At 43.5% G+C, this 16,392-nt stretch overlaps 1 protein-coding gene across 2 annotated transcripts in view; it reads right to left on the reverse strand.

Moving 5' to 3' along the window:
* The window catches only part of SLF2 (SMC5/6 complex localization factor 2), a 61,416-nt gene that overhangs the window by 21,802 nt on the left and 23,222 nt on the right, over positions 1-16,392 (reverse strand). Inside the window, exons 1-4 of one of the 2 annotated variants that reach the window (XM_021536349.2) lie at positions 7,196-7,414; positions 2,190-2,233; positions 1,556-1,725; positions 300-357 (exon numbers count right to left, since the gene is read on the reverse strand). In XM_021536349.2, coding sequence (XP_021392024.2) covers positions 300-357; positions 1,556-1,725; positions 2,190-2,233; positions 7,196-7,305 — 382 coding nt within the window. In that variant the 5' untranslated portion in view covers positions 7,306-7,414. Of the gene's footprint in view, positions 1-299; positions 358-1,555; positions 1,726-2,189; positions 2,234-7,195; positions 7,415-16,392 lie in introns of those variants that run through there. The other variant, XM_077784676.1, reaches the window with a different exon arrangement.

The following is a 16,392-nucleotide window of genomic DNA, read 5'->3' on the forward strand; positions in this document are numbered from 1 at the left end:
TGGATTACCCAAAGCGCAAGAGAAGCCATAAAAAAAAAAATCTGGGATCAATGTTTTAAGAAAATAAAATATCACAAATTCTAATTAAGTAATAATCAATGTGTTTTACACTAAAATCCTAAATTACTTTTAAAATTCTTCAAACTTGCCATATATTAGAAATATTGACTACACAGTAGCAATTGTTTTTTTAATGAAAGAAAATAGAAAACATAATTTCAAGAAAAAAAATCCATTAAAAAGATATACAAAGTGATGAATTTGATTAATTAATTCTATTTTAATAGCAATGCTCATACCTGAGGCAATCTCCCTCGAACCAAAAGGCATTATTTTTCTTATAGGGCATCCCTTTCCCTAAAAATAAAGACAGAGGGAGAAAAAAAAGTAAAAACCAATGTTGAACCTAGTACAGACTTAGTTCAACACACCCCCAGAAATATGTTAATGGACCCCGTTTCAAGACAAATTTTAAACACAGCTGCAAAGATGTCTCCAAAACCCATATTATATATTTTTTTCCTTTAGATTAAAAGTGATTAAATACTACATTTTTAATAGGACCACACCCATCTCTACCTAAATACTGTGCCTTAAATGCATAAATCTGAATTGCTCTTAACTGCTACTTCTAAATAGCAGAAATTTGCCAGTCTGCTCCCTAAGCTACACTGTAAGAAAACACAAGATAAGGCATTTAAGATAAAGGCATCTTTTTCTACAAAATACAATTTCAAGTTACAATTTCTATTGAATTTCCATGCTTGCATCTAGCCCAGAGTATCTCTCCTTCCTTTAAAACAAGATTTTTCACTGATTATAAAATGATTAAGAACAAGCTTACCCAAGCATAACCTAAAACTTATAAAGGAATAGCAAAAGAATATAAACTTCTGTTACATTTGAAAGAGGCAGCACCAAGAATCTGATCCTACCTTATAAAATTTTTAAAATCTAAAAATTTTTAAATTAATATGCACAATGGGTCAGTGATTTCCACCTTTAATAACTCTTTTAAAAACACCTGATACAAAACATTTGTTCCTTATAATGGCTCTAAGAGGATGTAGCTTAGATTGTTTCAATTTCTGCTTCCCCTATTCCCTTTCTCTGCAGAGAGCTTCCAGTGACAACCTAAATGCAGAATCAGTAGGAGAGCAGGGGAGTGGGGAAATCTGGCTTGAGCACAGAGATGTGGTGCTCACAGTGCCACTTTTCCAGCCCAGGCTTTTCAAATATCAGCTTCAGGAGGTGAAACCCATTTGTCAGAGTCTGAGCTGGAGTCTGTGAGATCCATACAGTCATTCTTCTCTTCCCAACTATTTCCATAAGACAATGGTGCTCTCCTTACACCCAGACACTTCTCATTTCTTCCCTGCTCTGGCTGAGCAGTCTTTTCCTTTTTGGTCAAGGAATGCATCTGAGACCCTGCAGTAACGAGGAGTTTCTGAATCACAACTTTTGGGTCCAACGAACCCAGGGCCCTGCACACTCTGCCATTCCCTGACATGTTTGCACTGCCTTCTTCCTCAATTCTTTTCCAAAAGACACCTACCACAGGACTTATTGGGTGCTTGGTCTGGCATCTTTTTCTTCTGACTTTCTTTGGAGAAGGTGAATTCCTTTCAAAACCTTCAGTGCATAAGACTGACAGTCCCCTTCCTTCATCTTTTACATTTCCTTTGTCTGGTGAGGACAGCACTGTTCTATCTTTATGGACATGGTCTAGGAGAGAAAAGACCAATTATTCACAAAACCTATATTTGGAAAAAAAAAACAAAAGCAAAACAACAAACCTTATGATAGTGTATTACTTGATATTTTTTTTTCTTTCTCTCTCGCATGTAATCCAAAATTAATTAACTTAACCATCCAGTTCTGCTACTGCCATGCAAAGAATCACATGATCTATGATGCAGTTTCAGTTGTTATAAACAATCTGTCTTAAGCACGAGGCAGAGCTTGAAATAATAATTACATCACTATTTAAAGAAATTAATTTAAACAGGAAATTGATATTTTCAGTTACATTATTAGTAAAAAATTAAATGTGCTCATTTTGACATATTTGGTAAGCTATACTCATTATGTTGCTGCTCCACTATGGAATGAGATTGGACTATCATTCTGCACGCTTACATAATTAAAAATTATATAAATCTCTTACACTTAGAAAAAAACATATTTACCTTGACTTAAAACTGGCTTGAAGAACTCCGTAATCAACTGGTTTCTGAAGAGAAAACATAACTTTATCTTTATAAAGAAACAATAACTAAATGCCCATTCAGTGAATGTTATATAATTAAAATACTGTAAATTACTTCTACAGATTTTCTTTAATGCCAGCAGCTCTTATTTCTGATACATCAGAAAAAAATCATCATCATCATTTTCACCCTCTAGCGTTCACTCTGCTTGGCTAATGAAGTTAAACTGGCAGTTTCCTCACTCAAACTGTTTTCTTTGTAATCCCAGTTAATCTTAACCACCCTTCCACCTTAAACATAACTTTCCTGAATGGGACTGACCTCACCTGCACCCAGTATTCTAGGTGAGACCTCACCAGCACATTGTGTGATGACATTATGTCATTTAGCAACCTCCCCATGTCCACCATCACTCTGAGCTGCTGACTCAAGGTAGCATCTCACCCAGCTTCCAACAGAGACAGCAGCCCACAGCCACCTACAAGGTAATTATTAGCTTTAAATCAGAGGGTTTTTCTCTGGAAAAAAACAAGTGGGACATAAGAACACCAGGACATTCTCCACTGAAGATTATTGCTTCTAAAAATGGGTAGACTGGCTCAAAAACAAATTACATCAGAATCTGTGAATTTGGTATCTTCCTCTTCCTCCACACAGCTCGCTAATGACTTGAAGGCTATACTGAGTGCCAGCTTTGGAAGTGTCGCAAAGTTCAAGCAAAGTATTGATGTGAGAAAAATTGCTCACGCTGTTGTAAGAACAGCAGAGGCAGGCTCCAAGTTTTGTCCTCTTTCTGTACCTTCCAAGGCAAAGTTACATTCTTATTGCCTGAGCAACAGTGACAACTAAGGCAAACCTACTTACTCCAAAAACTGAGCCAACATATTAAAGTATCCATAGATGATTGCGTCCCCAAAGACTCAGTAACCATTTTTGAAGTTTAGGCCAGAAGAACCCACTGCTCACTTGTACAAAATTAAATTAATTTGGATCTAATTTTGAATCATTCTTTAAGCTTGTAACCTCGCTTATGCATTTTCTGACACAGATTTTGCATTGTTAGCACCTACAGAAATACAAAAGGCTGTTTATAATGCACTGATACTTTTTAAATCAGGATACTGGCAAGCACTGATACATGAATATATTGTAACTCAGTGAAAAGTAACCTGTAAACGGTATCTGTGAGTGCACAAAACTGGGTTTGGCTGAACAAAGAAAGCAGAGAAACTACTTGCCAGAGATTGCCTGCAGCTTGTCCCAGCTCAGTCTGACTTGTGCCTCAAAAAAGGGACCACAAACAGAAATCCCTGGGCAATGTGAACTACCCAGCAGTCCAGACCAATAGTGATTTTAGGGTCTGGGGTCTTGTCAGTCTTCACTGGTTCACTGTTTTGCTACTCAGTGGTGCTCTGTGGTCATATTCACACCCTCTTACGTTGTTTCAAGGGGAATTTCAGTTGGTTCTGTGGTCCATGTTGTAAATATGGTTGTTACTGTTCATGTACCACTACTTATGGGCTGTCCACGCCAGCTATTAATTTTAAAGTAATATTTAAGCCATTAACATTGTCTAGTCTAACAACTGTTAATGTTGAGGTTGTTAGCCCCAGGTTTTGCTATACTCCATCTCTGACTTACTCAAGAGAACTCTGTAGTTCAAGTAAAGTTCAGCTCATGGCCTAACTATTGCTACTTATATCTCTCAGCTACTTTCAAATAAAAGAAAAAATTCAGCACACAGGATCCCCACATTTCAGTTCAGCAAAAGAACCAAAGACTTGGTTTATGCAAGTTTATTCACTGTTATTGCTGCTGACCCATTTGTTTTTCTGCCCTAGACCTCTCTGTACTCCACACTGGCCTCACCTGCTCACAGCAAAGCCCTCTCCACCTCGCATTCCTCAGGACACACCCGGTGCTTGCTTGCACTGCTCTCAAGCTGTGAAATCATCAGGTGCCTAGAGCTTTCCACACTGTATCCTTCCAAACCCTTCCTATTTTCCTAACTAAGCGACTGTACTTCTTTCTTCCCCATTAAAGCCCCATCTGTACATGAAGCACTGCTGGCAGGCCACATCTCATCTTCAGCCACCACCCAAATTCCTCTCTGCACCTACATCTCGAGGGACAGAAATGTTAAAGGTCATTGACTCAAACAAGCAATATTGCTGCGGCCCAGGTCTGCATCCCCCCTGGAAGGGGAGAAGGAGGGGGTTTCTGTGTGTGCTGTTGAAATCTCTGATCTGCCTAAGACCAGGAGAGGGTGCACACCCACCACAGGAGGATGACCACAACAAAACAAGCTGGGGCTTGAGCCAGATAAGCGACAAGGCTGGTAAGGCACAGCCACTGCAGAGGTGGGAAAATGCTTTTCATCATGCCAGTGTCCTCCCTTACACAACTGGCTCAGGTGTAAAACAACACCCCCCACCCAGGGGGAGGTACTGGGATATTCACACTTAGACTGAAGGTATTTATCCCTTCTGACAAGGCATAATGTGAGAAAACATGATGTGAGATACACCAAAACACCAGTCTAAGATGGGGTCATAAACCATCAAAGACCCCCCCGAAGTGCCACTAGACTAATTCCTGGGGCCTTTCAACAGACAGTGTTACATCCACCCTCTCCAAGGGAGGTACCTGGGCATTCCCACCAGAACATCCATTAACCCACTGAACTCTGTATTTTGGGGGCTTCCTACATCCCTGACTGCAAGCATCACTTTGACCAGCAGACATCAGAATCGCTACAATCAAGTCTCATCACTGGATCCATGCTGGTCATATCTCTGTAATCTGCTCCTATCCTTGCTTTTTCTTTCTTTTCCTTATATATTTCCTTAAGTGGTATTTTTATACTTTTATATTGTCAAATTACTAGAGATAATAACCAAAATGGCTACATACCTCATTTCCATTGCAACCAAATTATCCCAAAATAAACCCTATGTGTGCATATCAATGTTCTTTCTCTCTAATCTGCCCCAAGGGACCCATTAACAAGAACCTCAGTTACTCTGACCTTCATGGACAGCTCGTAACAAAACCAAAACCAAGGCCTTCTGTCATCTCTGTCCTTGTTTCCACAGCCACTGCTTCCAAATGACTGCTTATGTCCTTGCCATAATGTTCTTTTTGCTGTCTTTTATTAAAAATCCAGCTTTGTAACAAAATTTCTGTTTATTCCATAATTATACAAAGCCTTCTACAAAACAACAGGGAATGAAGGCACTTCTCTTCTTCCTCAAGTTTAATTTTAATGAAGAGCTGGGCTTCTTTGGAAAGGCTTATCCACCAATATTTTCTCCTTTGCATTTGTAACTCTGCTTTTTGGAGTGCAAGGGCTAGGAACTGTCCAGCCAAGGTTCTGTATTGTGTCTCAGACAAGGAAGTGTACCAGAAACTTCAGACAAAAGCAAAGGGTGAGGAAAAGAAAAAAATAAAGAATTCAATACAGTACAAGGAAGATCATGGAAAAGAACTGGCCCATCCAACTTGCTTTTCACATACATGTGAAAGTAGGAGAAATGTGATTTTCTATGTGAATGGGGCCATAACTGTTCACAAACCATTCCCAGGAGAATCTCCACACTTTAGTAGGTTACTGTGCTTCAATCTTTTGCTAACACAAAAATCACAGTTGTTTAATGTATCTTTCTGAACCACTATACAGCTCTGGTTAACACTTTTCAGCAATATATTTTACATTCAGCAAGACCTTTTATCTCAAATAAAAATTATCACACCATATTTTGTGAAATCTCAGCTCGACTGAGACACCAAGGAGCCCACTAAAAATCCAAAAGAAAACATAATGCCCATAAATACATTATCTCACCCGACCAAAGAAAAAAGCTGCACAGCAAGGAGATGAACCTAACAGACCTTCCAGGCCTTCCAAAACTAAGAACACTAACTACGCCCCTAAACTAAGCCTGCATGGAAGGAAGGAAGGAGGAAATACTTTCACTTGTCTTAAAAAAACAACCCCCTGAGCATTTGGTAAAAGCAATTATTGTTTACAGCCACATTCGTGGTAATCCCTGGCTGGATAAAAACTATGCTTTTAAAAAGCTGTATTGGAAACACTAGGAATAGCTAAGAGATAGCAAATTCCCATAACATAGGAATAAGCTACTACATTTGATGACATAGAGCATCTTGAAAAGCTCTGTAAAAAGAAAAAAAAAATCATAATAAAACCAGCCAAAACAGAAACTCACATAGAAAACCTCAGCCTTTTAGACACCTGCAACAAAACCGAAACTGCCGGTTCGTTTGAGTTTCTTGGGCAAAAAGTAAGACTGAAAAAGTAAACTTTCACCCTGTCCCCTTCATTTAAATGACAGTGCCATCAAAACCAAGGATCTGAACAAAGTAAGGTGCAACTAATAGCCTAAGAAAATTATGACTTGTCTCATTGGGCAAAAAACAGCAGCCTCTGAGAAGCCTCAAATCGTTGTCAAAATCTGAATTTCTAGTTGGCAGGCAAGTTTGTCAGGTCTAAAGGCAGCGTCGCTGACAGCAGTGTTTTCCCTGGGCAGTGCCAGCACCGTTAGGCGCAGTCCCGCCGGAGCGGGTTCGGGGGCTGAACCGACACCCGCAGCTCCCGGTTAGAGCCGAACCGCCGACGCCGCCCGGCTCTACGGGCGGGCTGGGAAACGCCGGGGCAGGGGCGGCACACGCGGGACGACCCCGGGATTCTGAAGGGCGCGCTGGAAATGCCGGCCAAACTTAGCCGGACGCTCCTTCAGACTCGGGACGCTGCCAGACCCGCCGGCCAACGCCCAGCGGCACCAGGCGCCGGTTCCGTGAGGAGCATGGAACCTCCCGGCGATGCTCCCGGTAACGCCCGCCGAGCCGAGCCCTGCCGCCCGCCCTGGGCAGCGCGGCGCCCGCCGGCAGCGGAGCCGTCCCGCTCGGCGGGCTCGGGGCCCGGCGACGGCCGCGACCGCCGCTCTCCCGCGCCCCGCCCGTACCTGCAGTCCTGGGCCGCCTCGCCGCCCGCGGCCGCCGGCGTAACATGGCGGCGGGACATGGCGAAGGGAGGGCCCGGAGACGGCAGCCCCTCGCCGAGCGGTCGGGTCATGGCACGGGCGGCACAGCGGGGCCCGAGCGGCGGAGGGGAGCGGCCGCCCCTGGCAGCATCGCCCGGAGCGCGGCTCGAACGCCCAGCGCGGCCGGAACGCCCAGCGCGGCCTCGGGGCACGGGCGGGAGCTAACGGGCTCCGCTCTTCCTTTTTTCCAATGCCTCCAGGCGCTGATTGGCTGAGAGGCTAAAGCAGCTGCGTCTCCCATTGGTTCCTTCCCGCCGGGGGCGGAGCGGGCAGCGTGATCGTGTCTGTGATTGGCTGCTGGGGAGCGCAGGGCGGGAGCGGCGTTCCGCGTCCGAGGGAGGAAGGGTTGTTTGGCGCCTCGCTCGCGCGCCGCTCCCCGGCCCGCGCTGCCGCTCTCTGATTGGTGCGCTCGGACGGGCCCCGCCCCCGGCGCTCCCGGTGTCGCGGGCGGGGACAGCGACAGCGACAGCCCGCGGGGCCCGTCCACGGGCGGGGACAGCGACAGCCCGCGGGGCCCGTCCACGGGCGGGGACAGCCACAGCCCGTGGGGCCCGTCCACGGGTGGGAACAGCCACAGCCACAGCCCGCGGGGCCCGTCCATGGGCGGGGACAGCGACAGCGACAGCCCGCGGGGCCCGTCCACGGGTGGGGACAGCGACAGCCCGCGGGGCCCGTCCCGACAGCCACGCCCGCGGGTCCCGTCCACGGGCAGAAGCGTCCCGCGAGCAAAGCGCCACGGGCCGCCACCTAGCTCCGGGCTGTGCGGCTTGCATCGCCTCTGGAAGAAGATCCAGGCTGCGCATCCATCTCCAGAGCCACAAGACAATGTGGGGAGGCTGAAAAAAGTTACTGGGGAGTAACTTTTTCCAAATCGCCACTAAACCCTGTGCCTGCCCATCCTCAGCCTGCTATGCAAGATTCTCTCTGTGCCTGGACTTCCCCCAGAAAAGGCATCTCGAGTGGAATCCCGTGTCCTGCACCACCACCTGACAAACATTTTGGACAAAATCTTGGACTAAGCAACCTGAAGAACCAGACCTGCCTGCTTAGAGAATGCCAGTACTCCTATCTGTAATATTCTGTGTAAATTCACATATTTAGTCTGTAAAAACTAGCAATATCAAAAAGTTGCTTTAGCAGTTCAAAGTAGGTATTGCACAGATAGAAGATATCCCTTATAGTTATGTATTGGGGTTTTTGTTTAGCACTTTGCCTAAGAGTGGAGATGACCAAAGCCACTGTTCTCCTGATGTTTTTCACCAGGAGACAGCCGACTCAAATGAAAAGGAGTGACCCACCCCACGTCTCTTCTCACCCACTACGTTAGGCTGGCCTGGGAAAGGCTCAAAGCAGAAGTAGCAGGACACTCGCTGGCACTGCAGACAGCAGGGGCCACCTTCCTGTGCCCCAGCGGGGTGAGGAGGGCAGCTTTGGGTTCAGCCCTAGAGCACCAGAGAACCTTGGCCATGAAGACAGAACGAAGGACCTGACTCTCGCTGGGGTTCACAGTCCAGGTTTACTGAAAAGCTCAAACAATCCAGCAGAGAAGAGCCAACTAGAGCCCCGAACAGAGCTGTGCAGCAACGTTTAAACGGGAGGAACAGGGGCATGGTGTTCCCACAGACTAATGGAGAGGTAGATGGGAGTGGGGCAGGAAAAATGGGCAGGAGTGGGCACCAATGGGGGGACTGCAGGGGAGGGGGCCCAGTGCCCAGCCCATCACTCGAGGGGCTCGTGGAACTTTCCGGATGGAGGGGAAGGACTGTGGAGTGACAAGCAGGCCCCAGGATGAGGGCTGGGGGTGGAAGAGGAACAAGACTGACATTTGAATGGGAGGAGGTAAGGGAGGACAGAATCATTTGTTTGGGGGTACAGGATCAAACCATCTAAAGAAACTGAATAACTTGAACAACACAATACAACACAGGACAAAATAAGAAAATGTTTCTTGAGCACCTGAATATCTGAGTCTGCCCTGTGCTATGCACCCTACCCCCCACCCCTTTCATCATGCCCATCCCTCAGTCTGTTTTTCAAAGGCTTTGAGCCATGCAATTCCTGATCTCTTAAACTCAGCCTCAAAAGCTTAAAACACTGGCTGATATCACAACACACACCTTCTTCCTTGCTTGAGCCCCTCCGACACAAATCCTGCCCTCAGCTGCACGCTCTCTGCCCCAGGGACCACCTATGACTATCATGTTTTCTGGAGTGAATCCTACTGTTTGACAACACACTTCTAGACCCACTATGCACAACACTACAATAAATCCATCTTTTTGCTGGGTGTAAATTCTTGAGTAACAAATGAAGAACAGTTTGACTTGTTGTCATATAGATTTGTTTGAAAAAACAGTAGTGTATATATGAAGTACCATTAATAAAGTGTTAAAGTTTCATGCCCAATGTTATCCAGGAATTCCAGAAATATTTTTATAACACATTGAAAGAGCAGATGAAATTGAAGTCCTATAAACATTTGCTTTGTCTTTCAAGTTTAATACTTTAACTGTGGAAAATGGCAATAGACATGGGGGCATTTCTACAGTTAAGTCACCTGGAGTCATAAAGAGTTTCTAAAAGACAACCAGGGAGTTGGATACAGAGCAGCTTTGGCAGAACATCCAATTCCAGCACTGGTGATGGTAGGGTGAAGCTGTTTATCATGGGAAGTAAGGATGGAGTTCCGAAGTGGCAGAAGACTGTGAAACTCTCCTGTAACTCTAAGTACAAGAATAAAAGCAAACACAAGCAGTGAGGCTGAAAAAAGAAGATTTTGCTAATGAACCACAGGGAGTGACAATTAAGAGCAAAGACTGGTAATTGTCATAAGCTCCCCCCTTGAGATTAAGTGATGTAAATTGGTTTTTCCCCAGTACAGGACCTAGTCCGTATGGAAACAGATCAACCAATATTTATTAGCATACCTTTTTTTAAGTTGTTATAGTCAATTTAATAATAGCAGATCATTATCCAGACAGTAAATTCAGTTATTCTATCAATAGTCACACACATGCCATCACTCATTGTTGCCCAGGAGGGAAGGAAAAACCTATCACAGTGGTTTTCTCAGATACACACTGATGTGCCACTGGCTTCAGGGTCAATGCTCAGAAAGGAAATGTTTAAAGATTTTCATTGTTTTTCCTGGGAGAACACAGATACTAAAAATGCTGTGGAACTGCTGGAAGGGATAAAGCCCATTCTCATGTGGAAGTGCTCTGATATAGGCAGCCATTATTCTTTGTGCTGCACATGTAAAGGAGACTGCTGACCACTATGCAGGTTGGGGGGTTTTAAGTAGAAAAACACTTATTTTGGAACCAGACTAATGTTTTCTTTCGATTTAGGCTGGTTTCCTCTGACTGAATCATACACCTGAGCACACAGCCAGAAGCATGGCAGCACCTTACATGAACATGTCTGAGCCAGGCCTGTGTAAACTCATCAGGGTGATGTACTCTTCCAGGCACTTCCACACTCAGCTTCCTGGCTGGGGTTGCCTCAGCTGCTTTGTTCCCTTCATCACCAATTTGCTGTGTGGTTTAGGCACAGCACAAATTACAGCATACTTGAGATACAGACACTTCTTTCCTGGCATTCCTGGTTTCCTTTCCTTCCATCTTTCTGGAGAGTCTCTCCCTTTTTCACTAATTCCCAGATGTTATCAGATCAGATACTCCCTGCTGTGCCTTGCAAGAACCAATTTACACCTCCTTTACCAAGCAGACACTGATACCTTGACATGCAGCACATGCAGCAAGACTTCTTAGGCAAACATCTGGAGAGAATATTTATGGTACTACTTTCAACTGCAATAACAGTTTAATCAGTGGAGAGGGTTTGTATCTCAAGGTTGTGAAGTATTTGTGGTTTTCAGAGCTTGCTTCACCCAGGGAATTGCAATGCGGAACTCAGCTAACACACCAGTTCCCTTTTTTGACTGGACAAAAAGCTGGCAGCACTGCACTGATATGTCAAGGGGACACAGTGTGTAGAAAATATCTGTCTGCACATAATAATTCTACTACATTAATAAACATTTACTAATCAGTACATAGTTTGCTCACTTTAACTAACACTAACTATTCTCCTGACACACATGCCCATTCCCACAACCATTTTCATGGAAAACTTCAAATCAGTCTTGGTCAGTTAAATTCCATCTATTCTGTTCCCTACCTTTTATTTATTTAAGTACTTTAAAGTTGTCAGTTCCGGGTCTCTCAATGCTTAAAGTTTCATTGGCAATTGCCATGTAACCACACACACAAAATTCCTTTGTCATGACTACGATAAAAAGTCTGGTTTATAGCTTAAGCAAATTAAAAATGGAAATGGCCTTCACCTGTGGCTTCTTCAGCAGACATCCATGATGTTAACATTCACTAAAGCTAATTCCTATCCTTGATGCTCCCTTTCCATGGAGGCTGTCTCTGGTTTAATTTCCTGTTAATTGCTGATTGTTTCTGTAAAGATTAATCATTCTTGACACAAAGGTCAAAAAACAGAAAGAAAATATGAGGGACAATCCACTGCTAGCAGGCAATGAAAAGGACTTTCCTGCAGCAGCTTATCACTGTTTCTCTGGCCTTTTCTCCACAACATGACCGTGTTGCTATCTGCTTAACAAGCAACAAAAATTTTAGTTGGTAGGTTCAGTTAGCTAACCAAGTTGCCAGACCTTTCTCATCTTCTTCTACTTACATGTTATGCTGTGACCAAGCTCTTTTAAAGATATTTCTTTTGCAAAGATTGAGGGGATTCCTGAATCAGCCTTAAATATTATCATTCTTTCACAGAGTTCTGATGAAGCTAGGAACTGCTCAGCTTTCAGAATAATTAACAGGGAAATGCCTGCTGGGACAGGGGAATAAGAGTCACAGCCTCCATCAGAGGTAAGCAGACAGGACGTGTGATGTCTGGCCAAAATGAGGAAACACTGTTATATTTCAAAAGCTAGACATGCAATCACTCAGTAAACCCCCTTACACTGACTTTTTACTACTTTTAATCTAAGTTCCATGTCTGTGAGTGAACAAATGGAAGGCTATATATCAAAAGTGGCACACACTAGCAAATCTTCTTTAAAGGGCTTTTTATTTAGTAACCAGATAGGTCTGCAGGCCCAGCCAATTCACCTAGAAGCCAGGGAGCCTCACAGCTGTTACTTCAGTGAGGAAAAAGCATCATCACAGCTTGGTGAGAGGGGAACAGGCTTTGTAAAAGCAGAAGAGAGCTGGATGTTTGGATGTTAATAGGAAAAGTTGTTGCCACCTTGTCTGAGACCTATGGAGGAAGAAGCAAGATTCTTAGGGAGGCAAATTCACTGCAATAACTGGACCTCTTAAGTAAATTACATTCTAAAAATTTATTCAAACCAGCTCAGAAACTAGATCTAGCATCATCAAAAGGAACCCAAAATATGGAACAAGGATTTAAAAGCCAGCAGCACATCCTCAGTGTTATGCAAGCAGTCCTGATGGGTTTTGACCCTTGGAATCCAAAAGCATAAGGATGTAAAAACATGAGTAAAACATGTGACAGTGAGTGAGGAAAATAAGTTCTCTTTAAACTAAACTTCCTTTTTCATTAAGAATCACACTGAATCTTGTTACATTAATTTTTTTACAGGCATAGGTCAACAAGTGTAGCACACATCTTGCCTTCCCAGAGCCTTGTATGCTTTAGAACATCCTCCCAGTCCAGCACTCCAGCCAGCTCCCCCATCCTGCCCCATATCAGATATCAGGGATGAGTCACAGCCTCTTCCTTGGATGTCTACAGCCCCATCAATGCTAGAAATGCACAAAACTGGACAGCACAGGGTGTTGGCCAGAACCATTTCCGCTTAAAAAAGATCAAGTATTGCTACAGCACACCACTAATAGCTCTCATCTGAATTCCCTCGAGAAATTCACAGCTTTCCCGAAGAACAAAGTGCAAACCTTTCATCATACTCCCACAGGAGCCCCACTACAGCATAAATATCTATCCTCATACCCAGAAGGACAAACTTCTGTTCACACAGGAGGAAGAGGGGGTTCTCCCCTCACAGACAGTTCAGATTTGACATGACCTGCAGATCCTTTCTGGCAGAACTGTTGCTGAACAGTCAATCTCCACCTGACAGTCTTGCAGTGCATTTTGTTAACTCACTGTAATTCTCTGTGCCATTCATCAGTGCATTCCTGAGACCATTCCTCAAGATAACTTTTAACCCTGACTCTGTTTTCTAGTGCTCCCCATCCCATCCAAATTTACGACAGTTTAACAAACACACCTCACAAACAGTTTCAGGCCACTGTGTGGGCTCTGGATGAAACATTTGAATGCCCTTGAACAGTGGACAGGCTTCTGGAAAAAATTAAGCTATAAATCCTGCTCTTCTGGCAACATGTCCTCAGTGACCCACCTTAAGTACGAGTGAGCAGAGGAGAGATGGCCAGGAACTGGTGCAATTTAGGTGCACAAACTGCTGCAAAAGACTCTCATGTCAATTTTGCAGGCTACAAGACAGGTGCCTAAACGTACATGCCATATGCACAAATAGGCAAATATACCTTACCAAATTCTGCTCCACAGGGCCACACTGTTGGGGATTTCTGAGCTGGTAGCTTCAAAGTGGTTTCAGGTGTACTTATGCCAGTTGGAGTCACATTTCATGGCGATTATATGTGAATACACTGTAGTGACCAGGGTAATCAGGCAGCAAAATGGAGTACTGAGTTTGAAGAAATAAAGCTTCTTTTTGCAAATGTTGGATTAGCAGAGCATAGTGACAACTAAGTTAAATTGGTAAATCAAATAGTAGAAGAACATAAGCACACTTAAATCTCCAGTGACACCTGTCAGAGAGAAAATTGAGGCAACTTTCTTTATGCCAATTCTTCTCCCACTATTGAATATTATCACTAGATGTACATACATTCAGTATCTGCAGCTTGGCTAAAAAGGAGAGATGGTTTCCCCCATGCTCTACTTCATGTTTTCATCATTCTGAGTATTGCTAAAACAGGCTCTCTCCACCACAGCTTCCTGCTTCCGACCAAACCTTCCAGAGTGACACTGCAGAACAACCCTGGGACACCCTTAGGCCTTTTTCTCAGTGTCTTACTTTTCACTTAGTGATGAACTGTTGACTCTGGCATCTACAGAAACACCCTGTGATGATCCAGAGGTCAAACCCTGAGCTAAGACAAACTAGCGCAATTTTAAAGTAAGCATTGGGAAATATGAGTGACCTTCCAAAACACCCATTGGCATTTTAATCCTTAGAAACTTCCTTTGTAGGTACAAGGTCAGTATTTGCAACAGGTTAGCTGAGTCTGATTATCTGAATATCATCTCTGATAAAGAAATGGTTTGGAGCTCAGCTATGCCTTTATTTTTATATTGTGCAACAGCCACAGTTTATAATTAACTTAATTATAATTATTAATATTTAATATTAATTAATATTTAATATTAATTATTAATATTTATTTATCTTGTTTATTTAAAAACCCCAAAACTCTATAAAATCTGTTTTCATGTAATTGCCTAGAGGAATTTGAGGATTTTTTAAAATGCAAAACATGATGCAGCATAAACTCATCTAGAAGGCATTTCTTCTTTTAAAACTATGAGATGGTAGAGTTGAGCCACACAAAGCATGAATCATTTACAGTTTCATTAAATGGGCCACAAAAATGTAAAGGTTATAACTTGGCAGGTATTCCTACACTTCCCTCCACTGTGCCAAAGGAATTTCCTTTAATTCCTTCTTAGGGAAGAATTTAACTTGTAACAAGAAGAATATAATCAATCCAATCAATTAGTTTCATCTGTGTTCCTTATCAGTCACAGCTGTGCAAGACAGCTCATTGCTCTCTGCCCTCTGCTAAAGGTTGTCACTTCCTCAGCTCTCCTTCCTGGTACTGTAAGCACACCTTCCCCACTTCCATCAAAGTCATTTTCCCTGGTTTGTTATATAGATTTTTTGCTAATCCAGATTGTTTTGACTGACATGAGCATGTATGTGTAGAAACAAAATCTTCCTGCATTTTCTCGCCAATAGCTCCAGCTCATCTGGGCTTTCAATTAACTGAGTTTCTGTAAGTTAATTCACCTTTGCCTTAGCTGGGTTGATCCTGCAAGAAACATTTATTTTAAATGGTTTGTCTGTGTTCCCTCTCCCTGTCAGCCAAACCCTCCAAGAGGATCAGTGTGTACATTTGCAGTACATGCTTGCTCTTTCTATATTTCTGCCCTCAGAGTGAGCAGATGTGGCTTTTCAAAGTCAAGGAAGCAAAGCCATCCTCTTGACAAGCAAGGAAAGCATTTTTCACTTTCATACACTCAAAAACCTTGATTGCTTCATTATCATCTGTAACTGTTCTGGTTCTGTTTCTTAAGCAGCCCTGCACACAGGGCTGGCTGTGCTTGGCACTGGTCAAACACAGTGGCCTTTTGCTTTTAACTTGGGGGACTGGAAAAGCATCCCTGAGCAAAAGTCTTTGGTGGCAGTTTGGTCCCTAAAAGTGGGCTCTGCTGCAAAAATATCCCACCTGGAACTCTTCCAGCCTCTTCACTATGCTGGGCTCAGCACCACACCATCAGGCATCTTTACAGCCCTGTGGTGAATAGACTGAAAACTCCAAATAACCCCAAGGCAACAAAAAGTTTATATATTTCAACAGAACCAGTTCCCTGCCCTGCTGCATTACAAGGTGTGAGGTGGAAGGCACAAACCAGCTAAGAGAGAAGGATGGGATTTGCTTTTTCCCCAGCAGCAATAGCACTAAACCCCAGCCTTGTGCAAAACCAAGACAAATTGAAGAGATTTAATTACCATATCCCACATTCCAAAAAGAAAGCAGGTATTGTTCTAGAGGGCATTTTGATTTATTCCCGATATCTATAACACAAACTAATGTTTAGCATCATAAATCAGACAGACTGAAATGAAAAATAAGAAACAGGAAAAGAGTGGCAGTGGTTAACTAGTAGAACAAATTATCAGGGGAAATGTTGGTTTTCTCATTTCCCAATGTCTTCAGATCTGTCTTTTTTGGAAAAAAATATGTACTTTAGTTCAGCATAAATCAGTGGGCTGATGTCAAGAGAAACAGGAAGAA

Source organism: Lonchura striata, chromosome 7, assembly GCF_046129695.1.
Source record: "Lonchura striata isolate bLonStr1 chromosome 7, bLonStr1.mat, whole genome shotgun sequence".
NCBI lineage: Eukaryota > Metazoa > Chordata > Aves > Passeriformes > Estrildidae > Lonchura > Lonchura striata.